General features: G+C 45.9%; 1 protein-coding gene across 2 annotated transcripts in view; it reads left to right on the top strand.

Moving 5' to 3' along the window:
- The window catches only part of YTHDF1 (YTH N6-methyladenosine RNA binding protein F1), a 284,714-nt gene that overhangs the window by 50,755 nt on the left and 213,591 nt on the right, over positions 1-20,368 (top strand). For both annotated transcript variants that reach the window (XM_069650782.1, XM_069650781.1), the window contains exon 2: positions 18,439-18,463. In XM_069650782.1, the coding sequence (XP_069506883.1) occupies positions 18,439-18,463 (25 nt within the window). The remainder of the gene's footprint in view (positions 1-18,438; positions 18,464-20,368) is intronic.

The raw sequence follows: 20,368 nt of genomic DNA, 5'->3' as shown, positions 1-20,368 counted from the left end.
CAGGGGCTGGGGGAGATAGTGTGTACCACTCCAGGGATGTGCACAATGAGAACAATGGTAATAATACTTGCAAGAGGAGGGGAAGGTGGTGGTTCGGGGCATCCCATTTGACTCCGATGTGTTTGTGTATGGGATTAGTTTTATTTAACGCAGTGCACCAGATTGGTAAGGCATGTTGGCGGGTACCATCATTTTCAGGCTTGTTGTGACCCCAGAACCTGTGGTTGCTACTTTCATTGGATTTTCAAGGTCTAGTGTTCTCTGTGAAGAGAATTGTGATTACTCTGGCTGCGAGTGGCACACTCTTGTTTATCGACCTCCATGTGCCCCTTAAGGAAGTAGTGCTGGCTATTAGTATCACTTGTGACATTATGGTGCAGTATCGTAGGGTGCAATGTCACTAAGAAAGATCTAGAGCAGGTAGGTCCCTGAGCAACTATGGACTATCGGCGCCCACGATAGGAGTGCCACTCGTAATAATAATGCTCAAGCCAGGGGCAGTGCTGCCCTGAGTGAAACAATATCCCCTGTCAAGATATGCAGAGGAAGGGGTTTGAAACCGCATCACTGTGCTGCTCTGTCAGGGAATTATTGTGTCCTCCACCTCCCTGTGCAAATTGGCCATATATCTGATGATAAAGACGAAAAGGGGGAGTTGGAGAATGATCCAGTATCTCCGCCCCCTACATGATAGTGTATAGGCAGAATTTCCTGTAGTTCTGAACTTGCGATCATCTTGTGCAGCATCCCCAAACACGCCACACGTTTCCCTGTAGTGGATTTGTAAAACACCTTCTTTTCCATACCCCTTCATACAGACTCCCAGTATCTTACTGCGTTTGTGCATAGCTGAATGCGCTTTAAACACACACAACTGCCAAAGGGTATTGTGAATCCCCCAGTGCCTTTAACAGAATCTTACATGCTAACATAGGGAGTATGCAAGTGCCTAGTACCATCATTCAATATGTAGACTGGATCTGCTCATGGGGGGAAAAAGATTATACCAGAATGTGCCACATCAGTGCGCAGTGCCTTGCGGGACAGTTAAAGAAATTCAGAGGTTATGGGACTGTATAATTATTGCAAAGCGTGGATTCTAGATTACACTGCATACACTAGGCCACTATTTCAAAGCCTTGGAGGCACAAAAAAATAGAACAATTGTGTGGACAAAGTAAATGCTTACTAGTTTCAGTGACCTTAAGGGGGTTATTTGCACTGCACCAGTAGTAGTAGTCTGTTTTCCTATTCAAATTGCCAATTGGGCCAGGTTCCTTGAACTGCTGCAGCGTTTGCAATTGAGAAAAGCTCCACAATTGTAATGGGGTGTTCAGGAACACTGTATGTGGAGCATGCAGTACGTCATCCTCAAGCGATCCATATTAATGTTGACCACGGAGCGCCATCCGCATATGAGTTTATTTTGTCCAGCCCACACATACACACATTGCAATGCAAAACTGTAAATCCTACCTCGTTCCCCCACAGAAATGTGCACGGACGAATACCTTGCAATACATGACTGCGTGACATATGAGGGGGAGAAGATCGTCTTGGTTCACAGGTCAGCAATTATTGACCAGGGGACAGTCCTGAGACACACTAGGCCGGCAGTGGTCTGCCTAGTGGACGGAGAATATGAAGTGATTGTACAAAATAGACTGCCCATGTGTTATCCTGCCCCAGCAGGAGAGCTTATAGCACCCATTAAGGCACTCTTTGCGTCTCAGGGGTGCCATGTGATGGTCTATTCTGACTCTGCCTACGTCGCCACCACGGTGCACTCTCGACTAGACTGGACTGAGAGGGTTTAGAAGGGGTGACAGGTCCCCAGAACAGTATGCCGCATTGCTAGATAAGCTAATGGATGCGCTCTCACAGCTTTCCATGGCGTCGGTGGTAAGATGCACATCCCAATGATCCAGCGAGGTCTGTCTCAGTAACGCTCTTTCTGTGCCTAATGTTTCAGAATACCCAGTGTTAGCACAAGGTCAAGCGCAATTAATTGAAACTTACAACTCCCTACCACTTGCACAATTTATCGAACTAGAGGGACGGGGCCCCCAGGAAGAGAAGGACATGTGGTTGAAAAGAGGATGCAAACAGTCCCCAAAAGATTTGTTGTGGCGGCAAGGAATAACATGTTAATGTTAAAGGACATTTGTACCGCGCACTATCACCACCGAAGTGGTCCCCTGGCGGCTCTGAAAAACGGGAGGAGAGGGGGTGGGTTAGTGGGAATAAGCTGGAAAAGTGCAAGAGAGCAGTGATGTGCTGTTGGCAACCTCAGCCCGGTGGTTCCGTTGGCTGGGCTTGGGGTGTTTTACGGTCCATAGTCGTCGTGTGCTGTTCTGCAAGTCTGTGTGGTTTGTTTTGTTGTTGCATTGTTGTGAAGTTTGTCCGGATTGCTGCGTTTAAGTCTTGTGGTTGTGTTTGGTTAGAGTTTGAGAGGTGTATGCAGAGGGATGGAATTGTTGGTTGGTTAGTTGGCATTGCTGTTCTTGCAATTATGGGATTCCATCTAGGTGCGGTACATGCTGACATTCACATTTCTGTCTAGATGCGGCACAAGCGGAAGTTCAGAATTCTAAGTTTGGTGTGTCGTAGACAATCCTATTTCTATCTCGATGTGTGGCGCTAGTATATCCATCACAAGGCAACATTTACAATCCATTTAGAGTGATCACAAGTCTTCCTAAGTATGTGTCTAGATGTGACGCAAGCTAGGTTAAGAATTCCATCTAAGTGTGGCACATGGTAACATTCACATTTCTGTCTAGTCAAGTAATGCCAAGTCCTACTGCATGAGTTGCTACTGGTTGCTTTGTGTGTGGCTGATTTACGGCAGGACTGGTTCATCCCTAATCCCCAGGAGTTACTAACCAAAATGGTGATTAAATGCACTAATTGCCAATCTTACAGTACTGGACACACGTTGAGACCAATCCGAGGTATTTTACCCCGCCTAAACGGGCAGTTCCGCTAATTGCACATCGATTACATGGACAGGGGTGGAGAGGTGTAATGGGATCAACTACCTAATAGTGGTTGTGTCCCTTCTCCCGATGGGTGGAGTCAGGTTCTTGTGCACATCCAGACACTAAGTGTGCTGCTAAATTTTTGGTCGTAGGTTTTGCCTCGAGATAACAGCATTATTGAGCATCAAGCATCAGATGTGCACTGTTTACAACCCCCCGCCCCCAGGCCAACAGGGTTGTAGAGAGGATTGACGGTCTATTAAAGTGAAAACTGTGCACCACATTAAAGAAAGATTTGAGTACTGTTTGTCATTGGTGTTCAGCATACGCATTAATCCATGCAAGGCTCTGCATTTATCACCACATGAGGTGGTAACGGGGCGGTGAATGCACATGCCCATATCTCCCATAAGGAAAGCATCTGATGCTCACAGGGCTGCGTCCGTTGGGGACTAATTCAGGAGATTAACTTTCTGCCTTAACAAAAGATTGCACTGCCACAATCTAAAAATGCAACCAGCGCTTCAAGGATATGTCCATTAGCCATACATGATCACACTAACACGTTGTTAAAACAAAGTTTATTCTAAAAAACTGACGGGTGAAATGTGTTGTCCATGTTTGTGCAGCACTTAAACACTTTCTTGATACTAACCTCACCTATCTAGCACAATCTTCCTTTGTATAGCTAATGACAATGACAGCCTGATCTGTTTTTTTTTTTTGTATGATATTTTAGAATAAACTTTAACAGTGTTATAAATGTTAGTGTGATCATGTATGGCTCATGGACATGTCCCTTAGCAGACTGTAGGTCACACCACCATTACCTGGGCGTCAAAGGGAGCGGTAGCCTCGACTCATTTCCTCTGTATTTGCATTTAGATAACCCTCTTGAGTCAGGCCCCTGTAAACAAAAAAAAAGAGGGTAATTGCTCATTTCTTTATTACTATAGCTGGTACGCAGACGTGAGCGTGGTGGGCAAAAAGAGGGTTAATTGTGGTAGTTACATTTGTTCCTTGAAAACACACGCGTCGGGAGCCTCCAAGATATTAGTGCCACAACAGATTTCACTCTTGGAGACTCATTCTAACCTTATGCAGTCTCCAAAGCAATGTCAGGTGTAGTGTAGTCATCATGTGATGGACCTGCATGAGCTGTAGTGTGCTCGACTGCAGAACTGCAGTGTTTACAGAGACCTTTTCGGGAGCTGGAGGGTGTGAAATTTGTGGCAAACGGATGGCAGGAAACCACAATGAGTTGCATGACATGATGCTTTGTTGGATTCGGAGAAGTGATCCAAAAGGTGAATGCTGTATTCAGAGTACTAGAATGAGCATGTGCCGAAACTCGTGTGGTTCAAGGCAACGGAAAAAACAGTAAAAGTGCAAAAGCAGGAACAATATGAACTGTTTCTATAACAAAGGGAGCGCCTTTGTAGGGGACCAACAGTAAGTGCAACAAGGCCATATACATTGCAGACCTCAAAGGACAGCAGCAGCAGTGATGGACTATTACTGGGTGTGCCGCAAGTGGGTGTTTCTGCACCTCCTGCCACTGTGGAGGGGCACCCGCTCACTGGCCTTGTGGCACTCGGCTCCTAGTTGTCCCTGATTAGCACTCTATAGTGGGACCAGGTAGCGTGTCAGCCCCCAGCACCTCTGTCGGATGTCCCCCACAACAGTTTTGCCACAACAACCTATATTCCCTATCTTGCAAGAAAAGGGGAGAGAGAAATTGCAGAGATGATCATCCAACGATCTGTCCCAAGATTCCTCACAATTGCTCAAAGAAATACCAGATCAATAGACTACAGCAAAGTAGAAACATTTTTTGCGTCATTATTACTACCATAGGTGCAAGCAGTCGCTAATACCAAATGGCGCCAGATAGTATGCTGGGAAGTGAAACAACTGGCCAATGACGCTGTGGAACTCCCTTTCTGTCAAACTACCTCTCTCTGCCTCCAGCACTATGACAATCTATCTCATCTACAGACCTCCTGGTCCAACATCTTCATTTGAGAAGGATGTTAATCAACTCCTCACTTGGAATACTAAACCAAGCTCCCAAATCATGTTGCTTGGAGACCTGAATCTAGGTCTTGATGACGCCAACAATGACAATGCCTTAGCAAATACGATTTACTGCTTTGGGATTTGGCTATTTCATTATGAACCCTACGCACAGCAAAGGCAGAACCTTGGACTGGCTGGTAGACTTTAACTGTGACACCAAGATCCTCTTAAAACACCTTGCGCCTGGTCTGACCACCACACTATGCTCTTCACTCTATAGGAAAACCCTCTCCGACTCCTGCTCAATCCAAGCACCATCAGGCCTCACTGGAAATAAACAGACCAACACAATCGAGAGATTACTGCCATTACTGCACCCTTTTACTATTTACTCAAACTTTGTTTGTTTGGACCCATCGTCGATGGTTGAGCTATATAACCAAACTTTACTAAAGGCTGTAGATAAAGTAGCACCGCTAAGTATGCGCAAAGCCAAGCTGCTTGCCCACCTGAACACATGTTACACTACCAATCTCAACCATGCACAGTACCAAAAGAGCAGCAGAGGCTAACTGGAAATAAGACCTGACTGTTTCGAACAAAGAAAGCGTCACTGCAGCCTCTAAACACCAGCCATCCTCCAAACCAAAAGTGCCACATACAATGAAGGAATTACGAGCGCCAACTCTGGTACTAAAGATTTTGCTATCCTTCGAGAACTAGAATCTCCTATGCCACCTCAAGAATCCTGCCTTAAAGACTCAACATGGTGTACAAACATCCAAAAAAAACCTTCATGAAAAAATGTCCCTGTTACAAACTAAAATCGAAACTAAAGTCCAGCCTGTCACCTGACACTCAATTCCTGGAGCCATTGGATACCACAAAACCTTAGATACAATTTGATTTTTGCCCCGGTCTCCGTAACTGAAGTAAAAAAAACAATCCTGAGTCTTAAACCGTCTAGATGTCAAGGAGACATCTGCCCAGCCACATTCGTCAAAGACACGGTGGAGGAGCTCTCTACCTTCATCACGTTCCTAATTAAATGCCTCATTCGAAACAAGCACTGTCCCATCCAACCTTAAAGATGCCTGGGTTACTTTAAAAACCTCTGCTAGACCCTTACACAACCATATGAATTATTGGCCTATAACTACTGTACTGTTCTTCCTCAAAATTATGCACAGGGCTGCCAACCTGCAAATTCAAAACTACCTAGAATCTAATAACCTTTTGGGTATGTGCAATCAGGCTTTAGACGGATCATGGTACTGAATCGGCTCTCATAGACCTAAAAATTCAAATGGATGAGTTTAAAGACAAGGACAACCTAGCGCTCCTCCTCTTCGACCTTGTTAATCACAAAGTACTCTTAAAACATCTGACATCGACGGCCCACTTCTCCACTAAAGCCTCTCGATGAAAACAGTCCTTCCTCTCCAATGAGGGTATTCTCCCTGACGGCATTTTTACTAAGCCACTTTTTGACCATTTGGACGACTTGGGTGTCACTTATACGAACTATGCGGATGACACCCAAATCTTCATTCCCATCACAGGCTCTTATGACGCCACTCTACACTACTCAATGAAATCTACCAAACTATGTAGGCTTGGATGGCTATCCATGGCCTATTTCGTAATGACGATAAAACAGAGTTTCTTCTTATCGGATCGCAAAACCGACTGAACAAACTAGATGACCAATTTAAAGCCTTTGACCTTGACCACTCACTATTAAAGTATCAAAAGAAGTGAAAACATTAGGCATATACCTTGACTCTGCCCTCACGCTAACAAGACAAGTTAATGCAACCGCCTTGGCGGCTTATACATCAAAACTCATTAACTCCTGCAGACCCTTCCTCTCAACAGACAGTTGCATTACCTTGGCTAGAGCCCTCCTATTATCCAGACTAGACTATCGTAATGCCCTTTATGTTGGCACGAACTGTTAGAACCTGAAAAAACTCCAGGTGATACAAAACAATGCCTTAAGAGCGGTTCTCAACATACCTAGAGCACATCACCTCAGCTCAGCAAGACGAAATGCTGACTGGCTTCCAGTGCAGGATAGAATCTCCTTCAAAACACTTTCACTAACACACAAGTGCCTTCCGAATTCAGTCCCTAAATATCCAATAAACACATTTGACCAAAAATCTAACCAACAGACCGACTCGGTCTACCCATGCACACCTAACAATACCCAGATATGAATTTCAAAGGGCAGGGGGGTAACAGCTTCCCAGTGTGGCAGCAAAACTCTGGAACTCCTTGCCTTTGGCATTAAGAGCTGAACCGTCCTTTTGAACCTTTAGAAAAAAAAATCAGAAAACTTGGCTCTTCCCACATGAGCGGTAATGTGCTATTGCTCTGTACCTTCTACTATCGCACAGCTCCTTTAAAGTTGACTGTATATACTATCTGTCTTTATCACAGCTACCCTATACATTTTCTCGTTATATAAATGTATCTCTCCCGTAATGTAATGACTCTCCCTACTGTAACATTACTATCATTTTCAAGATATGCGCCCAGTACCTTCGGGTTAGGTGCGTTTGATGAATGCATAAATAAATAAAAGGCTTCAATGTTATCAAGATGGAGATGAGAGCAATTCGGCTGATGAGGTTGCCGAACCGCCAAGGCAATGGAAGGATGGGTTTGCAAGCAGAATGGCGATTGTTGCTGCACCTACGTGCCTCCTAATGACACAGACCACTGGTCCCTCACCAACATAATAGCACACCCTTGACAGCCATTTGCAAACCGAAGCTGGGTCCAAAGAAGTGACTGGTTTGATGACCTCTTTGGGCACCTTCGTGGATGGGTGCGATCTTGAAACTTCTGGTAGGTGTTTGTGATTTTCTGCACCTCCCAGATGGGACTTTGATGCTGTGCTAAAGCAATGTCTAGCAGTGCAATGATGGTTTCTATTCGGGTACATGGGGCACCTTGTGGATCAAACGGGTGATCCTGACAAACCCTGCATGCTTGGATTAAAGAAACACCTCCCCGGGCGCCATTACCACTCCTGATAACTATGTAGAGCACTGGGTTGTTCTAGCAGGGTGTGGGTCTAGTCTGGTCTTTAACATGCACCCCTGAGCAGTATGCGCAGGCAGGAGAACGTTTCTGGCATGTGTGCAAAGCATGGCTACCCGAGGAGGCAACACCATCATATTTTGAATCTGAAGAGGGAGAAAATAGAGAGGGAAAGGCTTACCTGGCAATTTGTTAATCTGGGATTAACAAAAGGGGTTGGGAGAGTGTTTGGAAGCTGGGGCGATCGTCCAAGGCCCCCAAGAGACTGTGTTTTTTAGATGGCTGTGGAGGTTATATGGGAGAGGGGAGGAGGGTCACCAATAGAAGCTGTATTAGGGGTAGCTTACAGGAAGATTGGGTACAGATTGTACTAAACATAGGGCAGCATTTTAGAAAACAGTAGCCATCATTAAATTACGCGGCGCTGCAACCAGGGCAGTTGGCCCGAGCACAGAACATAGAGATACGTGTGTGAATGCAGGATCAGGTTGCAGCTTGGGCGGTGGTGGGGAAAGCCAAATCCATGAGACTCCATAAACCTCATGTCTCATACTGTTAGCACATGTAACCTAGAAAAAATTCCCCTAGCAAGGCCATGAGGGGGTCGGGAGCTCCCTGCGAGCAGTTATCCCACGAGAAGGAGAGCACGAGCCTCTGACCTGTTTCAGACGCAACTTGTGACCGGATGCCCCTGTCCCAAGACACCAACATTCCAGAGTACCAGCCAGCCCAAGACCTCCGACCATAAAACCGTTCAAACACCCATTTGTTATAAAGAACACAGCAAAATGTCCAAGGCCCCTTGTGATTTGAGCTGTGATGTGCCACGGAGGGAAAGTAACGCATTTAAAGCCCAGGGTGGGAAGACCTGGAACAATTATTGCGCGTCTGGGATAAAGCTGGGTTTTGTAAGATAGGGTAGCTGTGTGCCCATGTCTGCAGTACCAGGTGCACATTAGGGCATGCTACAAGTTTCATCCTTAATTGGCAATTATGCAGCCCAGCACCTGATGACGCAGAGAGAAGAACCCAATGTGGAAGGAGGCCAGGAGAATCTGGGAGCAATGACCTTGCATCCTACGTGACGCAGGCTGCCTATATGTAGTTGGCACCTACTAGCTATGTAGATTTGTACTCTGTTAGGTACGTCAGTTATGGCGCTTTGTTCATTTATAAGCCATCGTCCATGTTGTGTCCATCGGATCGCTCCATGGCAGCAGAGTTCTTTGCTATCGCGTACTTTTGAAACCTTGTTCTCATTACAAGAGGTGTGCTGGGCCTTTTTCCCTAGTGGGTTGTATTTTCTTTCTAGTGTGAGCGTAGAGGGTCTTCTCCACAAAACATGGAAGTGCTGAGAAGCCCTCCCTGAAGGTGTAAGGAGCAGGAATCCAGTGTTGCAAGAGGAAGCTGTGGACTACTGCACTATCCAGAGAGGGGGGGTGGGGGCTTCATCCCGCCTGTTGGGAACCAAAGGGAGCTGGAGTGTGCCTCACTAGGGGAACTAAGAAGACCAGGGATGGAGGACTCTTGAGCTCCAGCAGTGTGCAAGGCACCAAGGGAAACTGGAGACTCGCTCACCGAAAGAGATCAGCTGGGGAGGCGCAGAGAGAAGACCGCGAGAGCCCAGGGGAAGCAGCGGAGGTTTATGGACTAAGTGCAAATTTATGCGGAGGGGGACTGGGAAGGCACAGGGAGACCCCAGAAGCTGGGGTTGGGAAGAAGTGCAGAGACATCTTCCTCATCCCACTGGGACCAGAGAGAGGGACCAAACTAGCACAGAGGGGGTGAAAGACCACGCCAAAGAGAATTGTCTGAGTAATACGTTGAAGGGGGTCTGGGACCCATGCTGTGGAAGTGCACCTTAATATTACAAGTAGTGCTCATAGACCTTGGCAGGAGACTAAACCAAGGCTGGGGCATAAAGAGAACTGTGAGAGTAACCATGGGAAGAGGGTCTCGGACCAACGCTGGCGCGGTGCACCCCTTAAAAGCGATAGAGAAGCAGTCTGGGACTCTTAAGCCAGCTAGGGAAAGGTGACCAGGCCATTCTACTTTGTCACAGGGCCTGGAGTTGGGCCTACCGAGAAGGCTGGTAAGAGTCTAGGGAAAGGGAATCGACCCCTTTTCTTGTGGAACTTTTTTTAAACTTTTGCTTCTGTTTTGGATGACGTTGGAAATGACTGGGGAAAGGAAATTGATCGCTTGAGTTGGGTGAAACCTTTGTTTTGCTTGCTATACCTTTTGGAACTTTTTGTTGGCAGATAGCCAAGAGACATTTCCCTTACAACATTTTACTGAGTTTAGCTTGTGAGGGATAGGTTAGGATTTGGACATGGGACGGCGGGTGACATTCCGATAGTTTTCATTAGCTAGTTTTGTTGTGGCAGGCAAACCCTCTTGGAGATGGGGTCAGTAAGGTTTTCATCCAACTCCCGCCCTCACCCCCTTTTCGTAACGCTTTGCCAATCAACATGCCACCATTGTGTCCGTCTTACTACTCGCACACCCTCACACCTCCCAGAAGGTGTTCCTGCTGCTTGTAAGAAAGCAACAACTCTTCTCAGTGGATCCAAGGGGGCTTCCTGGGCTGGTCTTTAATTAGTCACTGACCACCCAGCTGACTACAAAAGGAGAGCAATTGATTGTGGCTGTACAACTGTGCAATGCCAAAAGACACCGTGTCAAAAGTAACATGGCGTCTATTGGGCTATTCATCTGCCACCAGACTTCTTGGGACACAATTGCTATTTTGGAGCAGAGGTGCATGGGGTAAAACACCCTCTCTGTCAGTTGGAGCTTTGGTTTCAGCAGCTGTGTCAAGAATGCACATGTGACATTTCAACCTGCCCTGGTGCAACTGGAGGGCAGTTGATGGGGATGTTTGGTAGTGGTCAAAGCAGTGTCCATGTGGGCATTATGCTTCTTTGCATGGGGCGTTAAAGTGGGTGCTGATTTAGCAGAACTCACTTTCAGATAGAATCATCCTCATATTAAAAAAATTCATGCATCCTGATATATTTTATTTGTATCGCGCTCATACACAAGTGTTTCACAGCACAACGAGGCAAGGGAGGACAAAATGACGATCTTACTAGGCCCAGTGACATTGAGAATGTGCAAGTGCAGGGGAGAGGGAAGGGGGAAAGTGCAAGGGAGAGGGGAGAAATGGAAAGTGTTGAGCACGGGATACAACAAAACAAAAGGTAGTGCAGGCAGCAAGGTGGCAAGTGCAGGTTTTGAGCGCAGACAAGGGGTGTCTGCTAAGTGCAGGTAAGGGGACTGTAGGGTAACGGGTACATACCAAGTGCAAAGGTTGCCAGGGGCAGTGCATGCGAGTGGCTGAGTAGGCACGGACCTGGGCCCGAACTCTGAGGGTAAACTAGGTGTACTGTGCTGAAGCAGACGGATCAGCGGGAGAGCGAAGGCAGAAGCAAAGAGGAAGGTCTTGAGGTGCTTCGGGAACCAGAGATGGGTCTCCTCAAGTTTGAGCGGCAGGGAGGCTGTGCCAGAGGTAGGCCCCTGCTGAGGAAAGAGATTTACCACCAACTTGTTGCTTGGAGAAGCAACTGGCTCTGAGGGAGTTGGAGGAGCGAAGAGCTCGAGTAAGAAGGGGTTTGCAGAGGGAAAGTTGAAGGTATTTTGGACCCATGCCCCAGAAACCCCAGGCCCCATCCTGCCCTCACATATGACAGTGTCGCATAGGCCTAAATAGTTACGAGACTGGCTTCAGCAAACAAACCAGGACAAACTGACACGCTGACTCATCACACAACCTACTAGAACTATTTAATGAGGACTCTGCCAGGAGTTGTGGGTGGGTTCTTCATTGGCGCAGTTTGGATCCCCATAAATACAGGATAAGACCAATCCTGAAAACAAACAGCACATGGCTGAAAATATCATCACAGTGCCACCCATAGACAGATTATGTTATGCTGCCTGGTCAACACTCGCTCTCCAAGCACAGAACGGAGATCCTCTGCAAGGAGGCACAGACTTCCTTTTCCTTGCAAAACATGCAGATCAGACTACAAGGTGATGGTGCATGAAACCATCCCAAACAATTTCAAACTCCAAGCTAACTTAGTAGGTAAAATGAGGAGGTATAGGCCTGGCAAACAAAGAACAACTCGGAGTGTTAAAAGGCCCACATTGATCTGTTACTCGTAGACCAACAGAACTCGTCACATCAACCTTTTCTCTCTGTTCATGTATAAAATGTCTTTCTTCTGTCCCTTCGCTACCTTTGCAAAATGTCTGTCGCACTGTCTGACCTTGTGGTGGAAATTCATCACTTCAACATTGTTGGAGACGTCGATATCCGCATCTGCTTTGAAGAAGAAAATGAACCTCTTCTACATCTTTGAGACCCTACATATCCAACCTTATCATTGCACCAACTGGTATACTCGAAACTCGCCCGAAGTGGCCACCACCACCCGAAGGAAAATCTAAAGATGCTGCAGAATTGGATTTCCAAAGCCCGGTGTATCCTTTTAACCATTGACGCATGTCACCCAAATTGAAATAACGTCTGCGTTGCAGTGGTTTACTCCCTATTATGAAAACGGGAAACAATCTTTAAACTTGAAAAACTATGAAGCAAACATTACGAGCAAAACAAGGCAGCACATCAGCCACTGGCGCAACACCATCAAAACGACAGTGTACGAAGCCAAGAAATTGCAGTACAATGAATATATCAGAATGGCAACTCGCCTAGGGGAAAAAAATGTAAAACATTCAATGAAATTAGGAACTTCTCATCCTAGAAACTGTGGCACCATTCTACCAACCACTTGGAGAAATGAAGTGTGTCCTGATATATCTAGTAACGATAACCTAATTACAAACGGATTGCTTAACCAATTCAAGCGAATCACGGAATTAAACTTTACAAACATGGTAAAGAAAGTAACTACGCAGGCGACCTGCCCAACTGCCAGAGGGCGAATATGAGAGTGGCGAGTTCTCTCTTTAGCCTCCAGTTGTACTACAGTGTCTGTCTCTTCGGAGTTTGAGGGTCGCTGTAATGGGGGAACCAATTGGGCCACCATAAAAGCCAAAAGAGACTAAGCGAAGGAAGAGATAAGGCGGCGGTATGATACTGGCACCACTGTGTTGCCAACTTTTGTTAAGGGGAAGCCCATGAGGGAGATGCCCATGAAGGGAAGGCCGCAGTGGAGTGAATAACAGATGCAGCCTGGATAGGAGGGGAGCAGGTGCTCCGACATACCTTGGTGTACCAAGGAGAAGATCATGCAGCAGTGAAGGAAGGCAGGGAAAAACCCCAGAAGGGGTGTCTGAGAGAGCAGTGGCTGACCCAATGGATCTGCTAGGGCTGCCTCTGTGTGGTGTCCGTGCCTTGGTGGCTACTCGGGTAGGACAACTCCAGTGAAGACTAGTCGGAGGCCAGAGGCTCTGGGATTCCCTGACCGCAAAATAAAAGGGGTCCGAGAATAAAGGGTTGCCTTGGAGGGAGATCCTGGACTGTGTGTTCGGTACCACTTGGGGAGAGGTAGGATCTATTGTTTCCTTTTTAAAATGAGTCCAGTCAATTTATGAATTGGAAAGAGATGAGGCTGGGGAAGAAGGTAGGGGGAGGCGAGAGACCAGTACACCAAAGACCCTTTGAAGGGCATACTGAAAAGGGTGAATTTAAAAGCATCTACAAATGGTGTTACTGTGTAGACCTGAACAATGACATGAGATAACTGGGACATAAAGACACAACTGATTGGCCTCTCTTCGTCACAAGAGAAGGTGCTGAACATTCCACCTCCCATCAATGGAACTTGAGGAACATATGAGTAATGCTACTGCATTTATCAAATTCTCTGGCCTGTGTTGTAAACACCAATGAAAGATGGTTCAAGGTTTTTCATGAGAAATTTGAGCAGACGAGTTGTCGAGCAGTAATTGTAGGACACACTAACGGCTGCTCCTCTCTCGTTGGCTTCCCAGCTCCTTGGCCCAGGCTTCCCTATTCCCAGTGTAGGGAACGAGATTGAAGGCAAGCGTCCCCAGATAGCACGATCCTCCCCACAATGAGAGACAATAATGGACTCTCCCAGGATGGGAATAAGGCCAGGACAAAGTGCGGGTGAACTTAAATGGGAGTTTATCAATCAAAATAGGGCATGCAAAGAACTCTGCAAACTCCGAGAGCGCTCTGTATGACAATAGCAAAGACAGGCATATATATTTACAAAAAACAGAACCTACATACTATAGGGGGCACAAGTTCGTGGGGATTGGGTGGCGACGACTAGCTATAGGTGCTGCTGCGATGTGGTTTGCCGCGGCTGGAGGACGTCACTGGTTACCCTCGTGGGTTGGGCTGGGCCTGGCAGGTCAGCTGGGCTCATCCGGACGGTGGTGTTGTGCCAACTGTGACTAGTGTCAGAGATGAATGTCTTTCCTGACTTTTTGCCCTAGGGCCACGCACACCGCAGTCATTAAACCTTGCAATATTCTCTTCCCTGGTAAATCTTCTAATGGGTTATTCTACAGGTTAATGCAACACAGGAGGAATGCACCTAGAGTGGGGTCTGCTGGCGATTTATCAATACATGGTTACCATCGTCCTGTTGTCCGGGTATCGGAGGTCGTGGGGTTGGGTCTCGGGGCATGAGACAGGCGGTCTGTGTTATCATGTCTTGTTAGAAGTCATTATGGATGTGTTCTTGTAATGTTGCCATAATATTGGGTGACCTAATTTTACAGGGGCCATTAACCTAAGGTGAGCCGGTGGGTCGTGGAGCCTAAGAAAGGGCGCCTTTGGATCTGTGTTTTAAGGCCGGGGTTTACTGCTGGGTTGTAAATAATTCAGGTGGCAGGCCGTGGCCTTGGGTGCTGCGGGGGAATGTGAATGCTTGAAGCTGCTCCAGCCGAGTTGGGGGAGGTGGAGCAGGGCAGCACAGGCCTCTGCTTTTTCGTCTGGCCGGCTTCACTGGGAGGAAGGGGGAATGGCCTTGCGTGTGCTCACAAAGGTATTTTCCTCGTGTGTTGCAGACTTTAGGTGGAAGAGACATAAACATTCATATAATATACAATACTCATTGAGTCTTTCCAAAGCTCACGTTTTTGACATTGCTAGTGCCATCCATATGGCCAATTTGAGCATATTACTTGTACACTACGTTTTTAACAACTACAACATTTTGTTTTATGCTTATACATGTGCGGTAAGTGAGGTAGTAGTAAGGTTGGTGGAGCACGCAGGAACAACTGACGGCAGTGGCACATAGTGGGCTTGGACACACATATGGTGCATTTTCGTGCACCCCTTACATGAGCCCTCAATATGGTTGCATTTGTCTTCCTTTGCACTCTAGCAGCATTAGTTCAGTTTTGGCGCGGGACCGTGGGGGTGCAGTCTTCTCGATAACACACATGAAAAACCTCCGGGACGCTTGTACCATTTGCGCCTAGCTACAGGGATGTGAGTGCTTCATCCCTAATGTCATATGAGCACCCATTCTGCCATTTCCATGTATTTACAGGTTTTTTAGTCCGAGAGGTTGTGGAGAGAACGCTTTCATCACAGGTGGTTTGCTCATTAGTATTTGGGGACTCTGCTTTTGTCAGGGGACCTTTGTACAGTTCTTTTCCACCCAGGCCCTTCTGGCCGGGTCATGCTGGAAACAGCGATACACTGCGGAAGGTGAAATGTTAGTGTTGGTATCTAACACTAGCTCATGTCCGTCTGTTCGTGGGAACGGGCTCTTAGCGGATCTGCCAGGGAGCTGTGGCCACAGGGATAAGTGACACTCCAAGGGTGGGGGCCGCGCTGCGGTACAAAGGGCTCAAGTCATTTTTATTAGACAAAATGGTTTCCAGGGCCTAGCTAAATTGAGCAGGTTTGGTCAATGTCTTCAGCCAGTGCCCCACCCACCACCTGGGCCCTGGCGGCAGGAAGGACAACTGATGAGCCATGAACCTCGCCGGGGGAGAAGAGGCATGGGAGGGGGGTCTCTTGGACCAGTCCTCCCATACAAGATCTGTAACCCCTATGGTCAACTAATCTTATGGTGAGGATCAAAAGGCTGCAGACCTATCTTTCTCACTCCCCTCAGGGTTTTTCTAGCTGGAATCTAGCCAGACAGGAAATGGATGATCTTTGCTGTAGGAAGTGGTGCCTTCCAACTGCTCCAGTCTCATTGAACGTTGCCACCCTTGCGCTCTTGTATTCCTGACCCTGAAGCCCTTTCCATCCTGTCCCTTATACTGTCTCCCCTCCTCCCTCTAAGCTTCCGTACATCTCCATTCTGTCACGTCTCACACCTTCCTTTCTCTATTACACTCCCTCTAGTCTCCACTACTCCCCTCTCCCCTCAATACAGTGTTGTAGATTCAGTATGTGAGACAGTAAGACGCACACCTTTGTTGAACTGTACTTGATGCACCAATGCCCTTACCATAGCATCCTAGATTATTTACCGACTATGAATTATTTCCCTCAACACAAACACACACTTCACATCCAAACACAGTACAGCAGACAAAAATTCAATTTACTAGCCAGCCATAAAAAGTCACTAGCTATCACCAATTCTATAAATACACACAGCACACCATTTCTTACTCGCCAATGGTCAAATATCACTATCCAATGGCAAATGTTTCACCCTGCACACTATATGCAGACTATGCCACTTTCCAATGGCTATTTAAAATTCTTCATTACAAACCTAGAGTACACTACATATCTACAACCAACATACATTTGTATTTTATTTATTTGTAAAGCGCACCAGGCCCGAGGGCTACCGGGCGCATACCTTAGTTACAACATGGTAAACAATTGACAGTATAGAACATGAATAGTACAAATTAGTTATATACCTAAGGCACAAGGCAGTACAAATTACAATTATATACTTAAGGCACAAGTCATGACATAAAACATGACAAATCAGGAGGCTATGTACATGAAGGTGAGGCTGATAATTACTGCCACCCTGTCCAATGCACCCTTTGCACTAATGGCACACAATGCTCCTATCTGTCTGGACACATATGCCTCTATGCTAGTGGTGGGTGACCTGCGTCCCACCTAGATGTTTGGCCTGCTGCACAAGTTGGCACTGGGTAGCCTAGTCAGTTGTGGAGGTTATGAGAGTTGTAGGCTGGAGGATGTGTGCCCACTGTGGTATGCCCTTTACGCACAGCACCCAGCGAAACACTCCAGTTCCAGGTACTACTGAACTGCACGTATCAACACAGCAGCAACGCTAGATTGCATTTTTCTTCTGTCTGCTAACTTAACCCATCATTTTCTCAGATCCGCCAAAGAACCTGGATGCTATGCAAATGGCAGTGATGCCCAGTATAAATCCTTATAACACAATTGATCACTACAAAAATCAGTAAGACCCAGTGTCATAAGTTAAAAATACCTTAAGCACCCTGCTATACGACTATTGATTTAAGTGGGTGTAATAACGTTTTTAATCTCTAAATCAAAGTGTTAACCAGAGTCTGCTGAAAATCAATAATTATAATTGTTCTTTTATAAGCCGCTAAAGCGAGTGGTTTCTAAGCGCGTGATCGGGATTCAAACCTGTGTTGCGCTAAACGCGTTGCCCCTGGGCTACAGCTGTGTATGACGGGATAAGGTTAACTCCACTTCTCACAGAATACAAATATTCAAAATATTCACAACTTCGCATGTTCACGTGGCACCAGGAGCGCCTTTAAATATAAAGAATACCCTTATTAAATGTTAATATTGCAAACGGCCTTAAAATTGACAGTTGCCATTTATTAATGATGATTCTCTTAGCAAGTAAGACATGATGTACTGTGCGCATGTACAGGGGTGAGTATCTTGATGGTCTATATAAATATATAGTCTCCTACAGCATGTTTGACTGTTAATTTGTAATAACGTGTGTTGTTCGCATTGCTATTTTAGCCCCTTCTCACTGCATCATACGGTGCAGGCCATTCCTGTCGCTCTCATCCGAACTGTTTAAGCAGCTTTGCAAAGATGCGCGTTGCTTGATGTGTCTTCTACGGTACCGTTTGAGTAGACATATGCTACAGTGGCCTTTTTGAGGAAGCCCTTTGAGTTGGCGTGCTTAAACGCTGTTTCCTCAGGTGCCGCCACTTGTTGACTTGTCGACCCATGTCGGGGGAGGAGAGGAAAGTTGAAACAGCACTAAAGGTTTTGGTTTGTTGAGAGGTTTGGTCCTGTGTCCCACTTTAAAGTTTTGTTCCTAGTTTTGTTCATGTAACACATACAATTAGTATGTTTAAAAAAAACAAAACATTTTAACACAAAATCTAAAGATTTGATCACGAAATGACTTTTACTGAATCGTGTTCACGAACAATAATTTGTTTTCTTTTTCTTTTCACATGTGTATTTGGCCATCTAAAGAGACCAAAAGGACAAGAAAATAAAGGTATGAATAATGGGTGTTTGAGCCATTTTATGTGTTTATTTTGTACACGTTTCACGTTGGCTTTTGTACTGTATTTATGGGTAATTGTCTACATCGCATACAACAGAAAATGTTTCAACTGTGTACTGCGCAGACTCCGCGTGGCAACGTGGTCTCTTGTGCCTCTCATCCTGCAATATGTTGTGTGCATTTGTAAAGTGCATTTCTGTCATTTACGCAACCGTGTGGCGATGATTGTGCGAGTTACTAAATGTTGAATTGTGGTGGGAAGTAAAAGCATGGCTAAAGGGCTGGTGGGGTATGGTCCTGGCAGGGTGTTGTAAAAGGCTTGTGAGGGTTAAGGTCTGGCTGGTGGTTTGAATCTTAAAGCCCCCATCACAGTTTGTTCCAGGTTTGTTGTGGTGGTGTGTGCATTGGTTTGATGCTTGTTTACTGGTGCCAGGTACTTTCTTTTTTGAAAAATGATATCTATATTTCTCCGTGTGGCATAATTCAGGGCGTGATTTAGGGACGCGACCGCCCCAGCCACTACATCTGGCCACTCACAGACCACGACTTTACCAGAGAAAGCAGGAGCCTTCCTTGGGAAAGGGATTACCATATTTGGCAAATTCAACCCTGGGAGGGCAGGAAGAAGGCCAATTTAAAAGATGGCTGAAGGACATGTAAAAATCTTGTGACACAGCCATTTTAGAGCACATGGTACGCTCTTTGGCATTAAGTGATAAAGTGCATAAGACAAACAAAAAATAAACTGTAGAAAAATATGCTGCTGTCAACAGTCCATCCTGGACACATCAGAAAAAGATGCATATAACAAAGTTATAGGGAGGGACACAGTGTCTGTGCCACGCTTTAAAATAAGGTGATGTGTGCAGTGAAAAATAAACCGAATCATAGGTATTTGCACCTATGATTCGGTTTACGATACAGTACCACCAAAACAGATAGCAGGTTACAGGCAACAGCAAAAAGTTGAATTGTCCCATTTTTATCCATGGAGGGGAAAGTGACGAAAAGAAAAACGTTCCTAACACCAAGGAAAGGTCTATCTGATGGCTGGGAATCATTTGACTACAGGATTAACGTCCTCATTGTTTTACAATGTGGTCTTGTTCAACAATTTTTAGTCATTGGATGACCAGATGATAGGACTGTCCAGCGATTGATATAGTTTCAGTATAACCTCTCATACATTTCCCCGCACACGATTCATGAACAAGTTTGGAAACCATGGGATGAAAATTGGTCTATTAAATTGTGTGCAATTCTGGTTAATTAAGTTTAACATGAGGGTATTGGGATGATGCTGGGAATATACCATACAAGTGGCTTGTTTTATGTAAATTATTTTTAGAAATACTTCAGAAAGTGAGATGTGGAGGAGTGAGCGTGTAACCATAAATCATATATTCTCCTTCTGACATGCAGGATTTGGGTGCTAACGTTTCTGTAACCTGTCACACCTTTGGGGACCGTGGTGCCATGCTTCTATTGTTTGTAGTTAATGTTTCCTCGCTGAGTTTGGAAGCCTCAGAGGGGATGCCAGGTCTCATCGGAAGTATGTCTGTGCATAAGTGGCTGCTCTGTGTGTATATATATATATTTCTGATGTTTGTTAATCTGCTTAGAATCACATGCTGTGCATAGGTCCGACATCCAGTGGTCACTGCGGAGTATTGCATTTTGTTTTTCGTAGTCGAAAAGGGGACGTCGACAAGGCGTGTCTGTAACACTATGCCTATAGTGACGTGCATTGTACCCACAATCTCTCGCGCGTCGAGGTCCCTCAGATTGTTTTTTTCCGCCCAGCTTCTGGTCGCCTTACGCGGAGCTCCTAGAGAGACATTGCTAATACTTACTACGGACCTCGGTCCTTAATTATACTTATTATATTGTTAAAGA

This window comes from Ambystoma mexicanum, chromosome 3p (assembly GCF_040938575.1).
Source record: "Ambystoma mexicanum isolate Mex_15411 chromosome 3p, UKY_AmexF1_1, whole genome shotgun sequence".
NCBI lineage: Eukaryota > Metazoa > Chordata > Amphibia > Caudata > Ambystomatidae > Ambystoma > Ambystoma mexicanum.
Note: the sequence above shows the minus strand (reverse complement) of the source record. Positions and strands in the feature narration are given on the sequence as shown.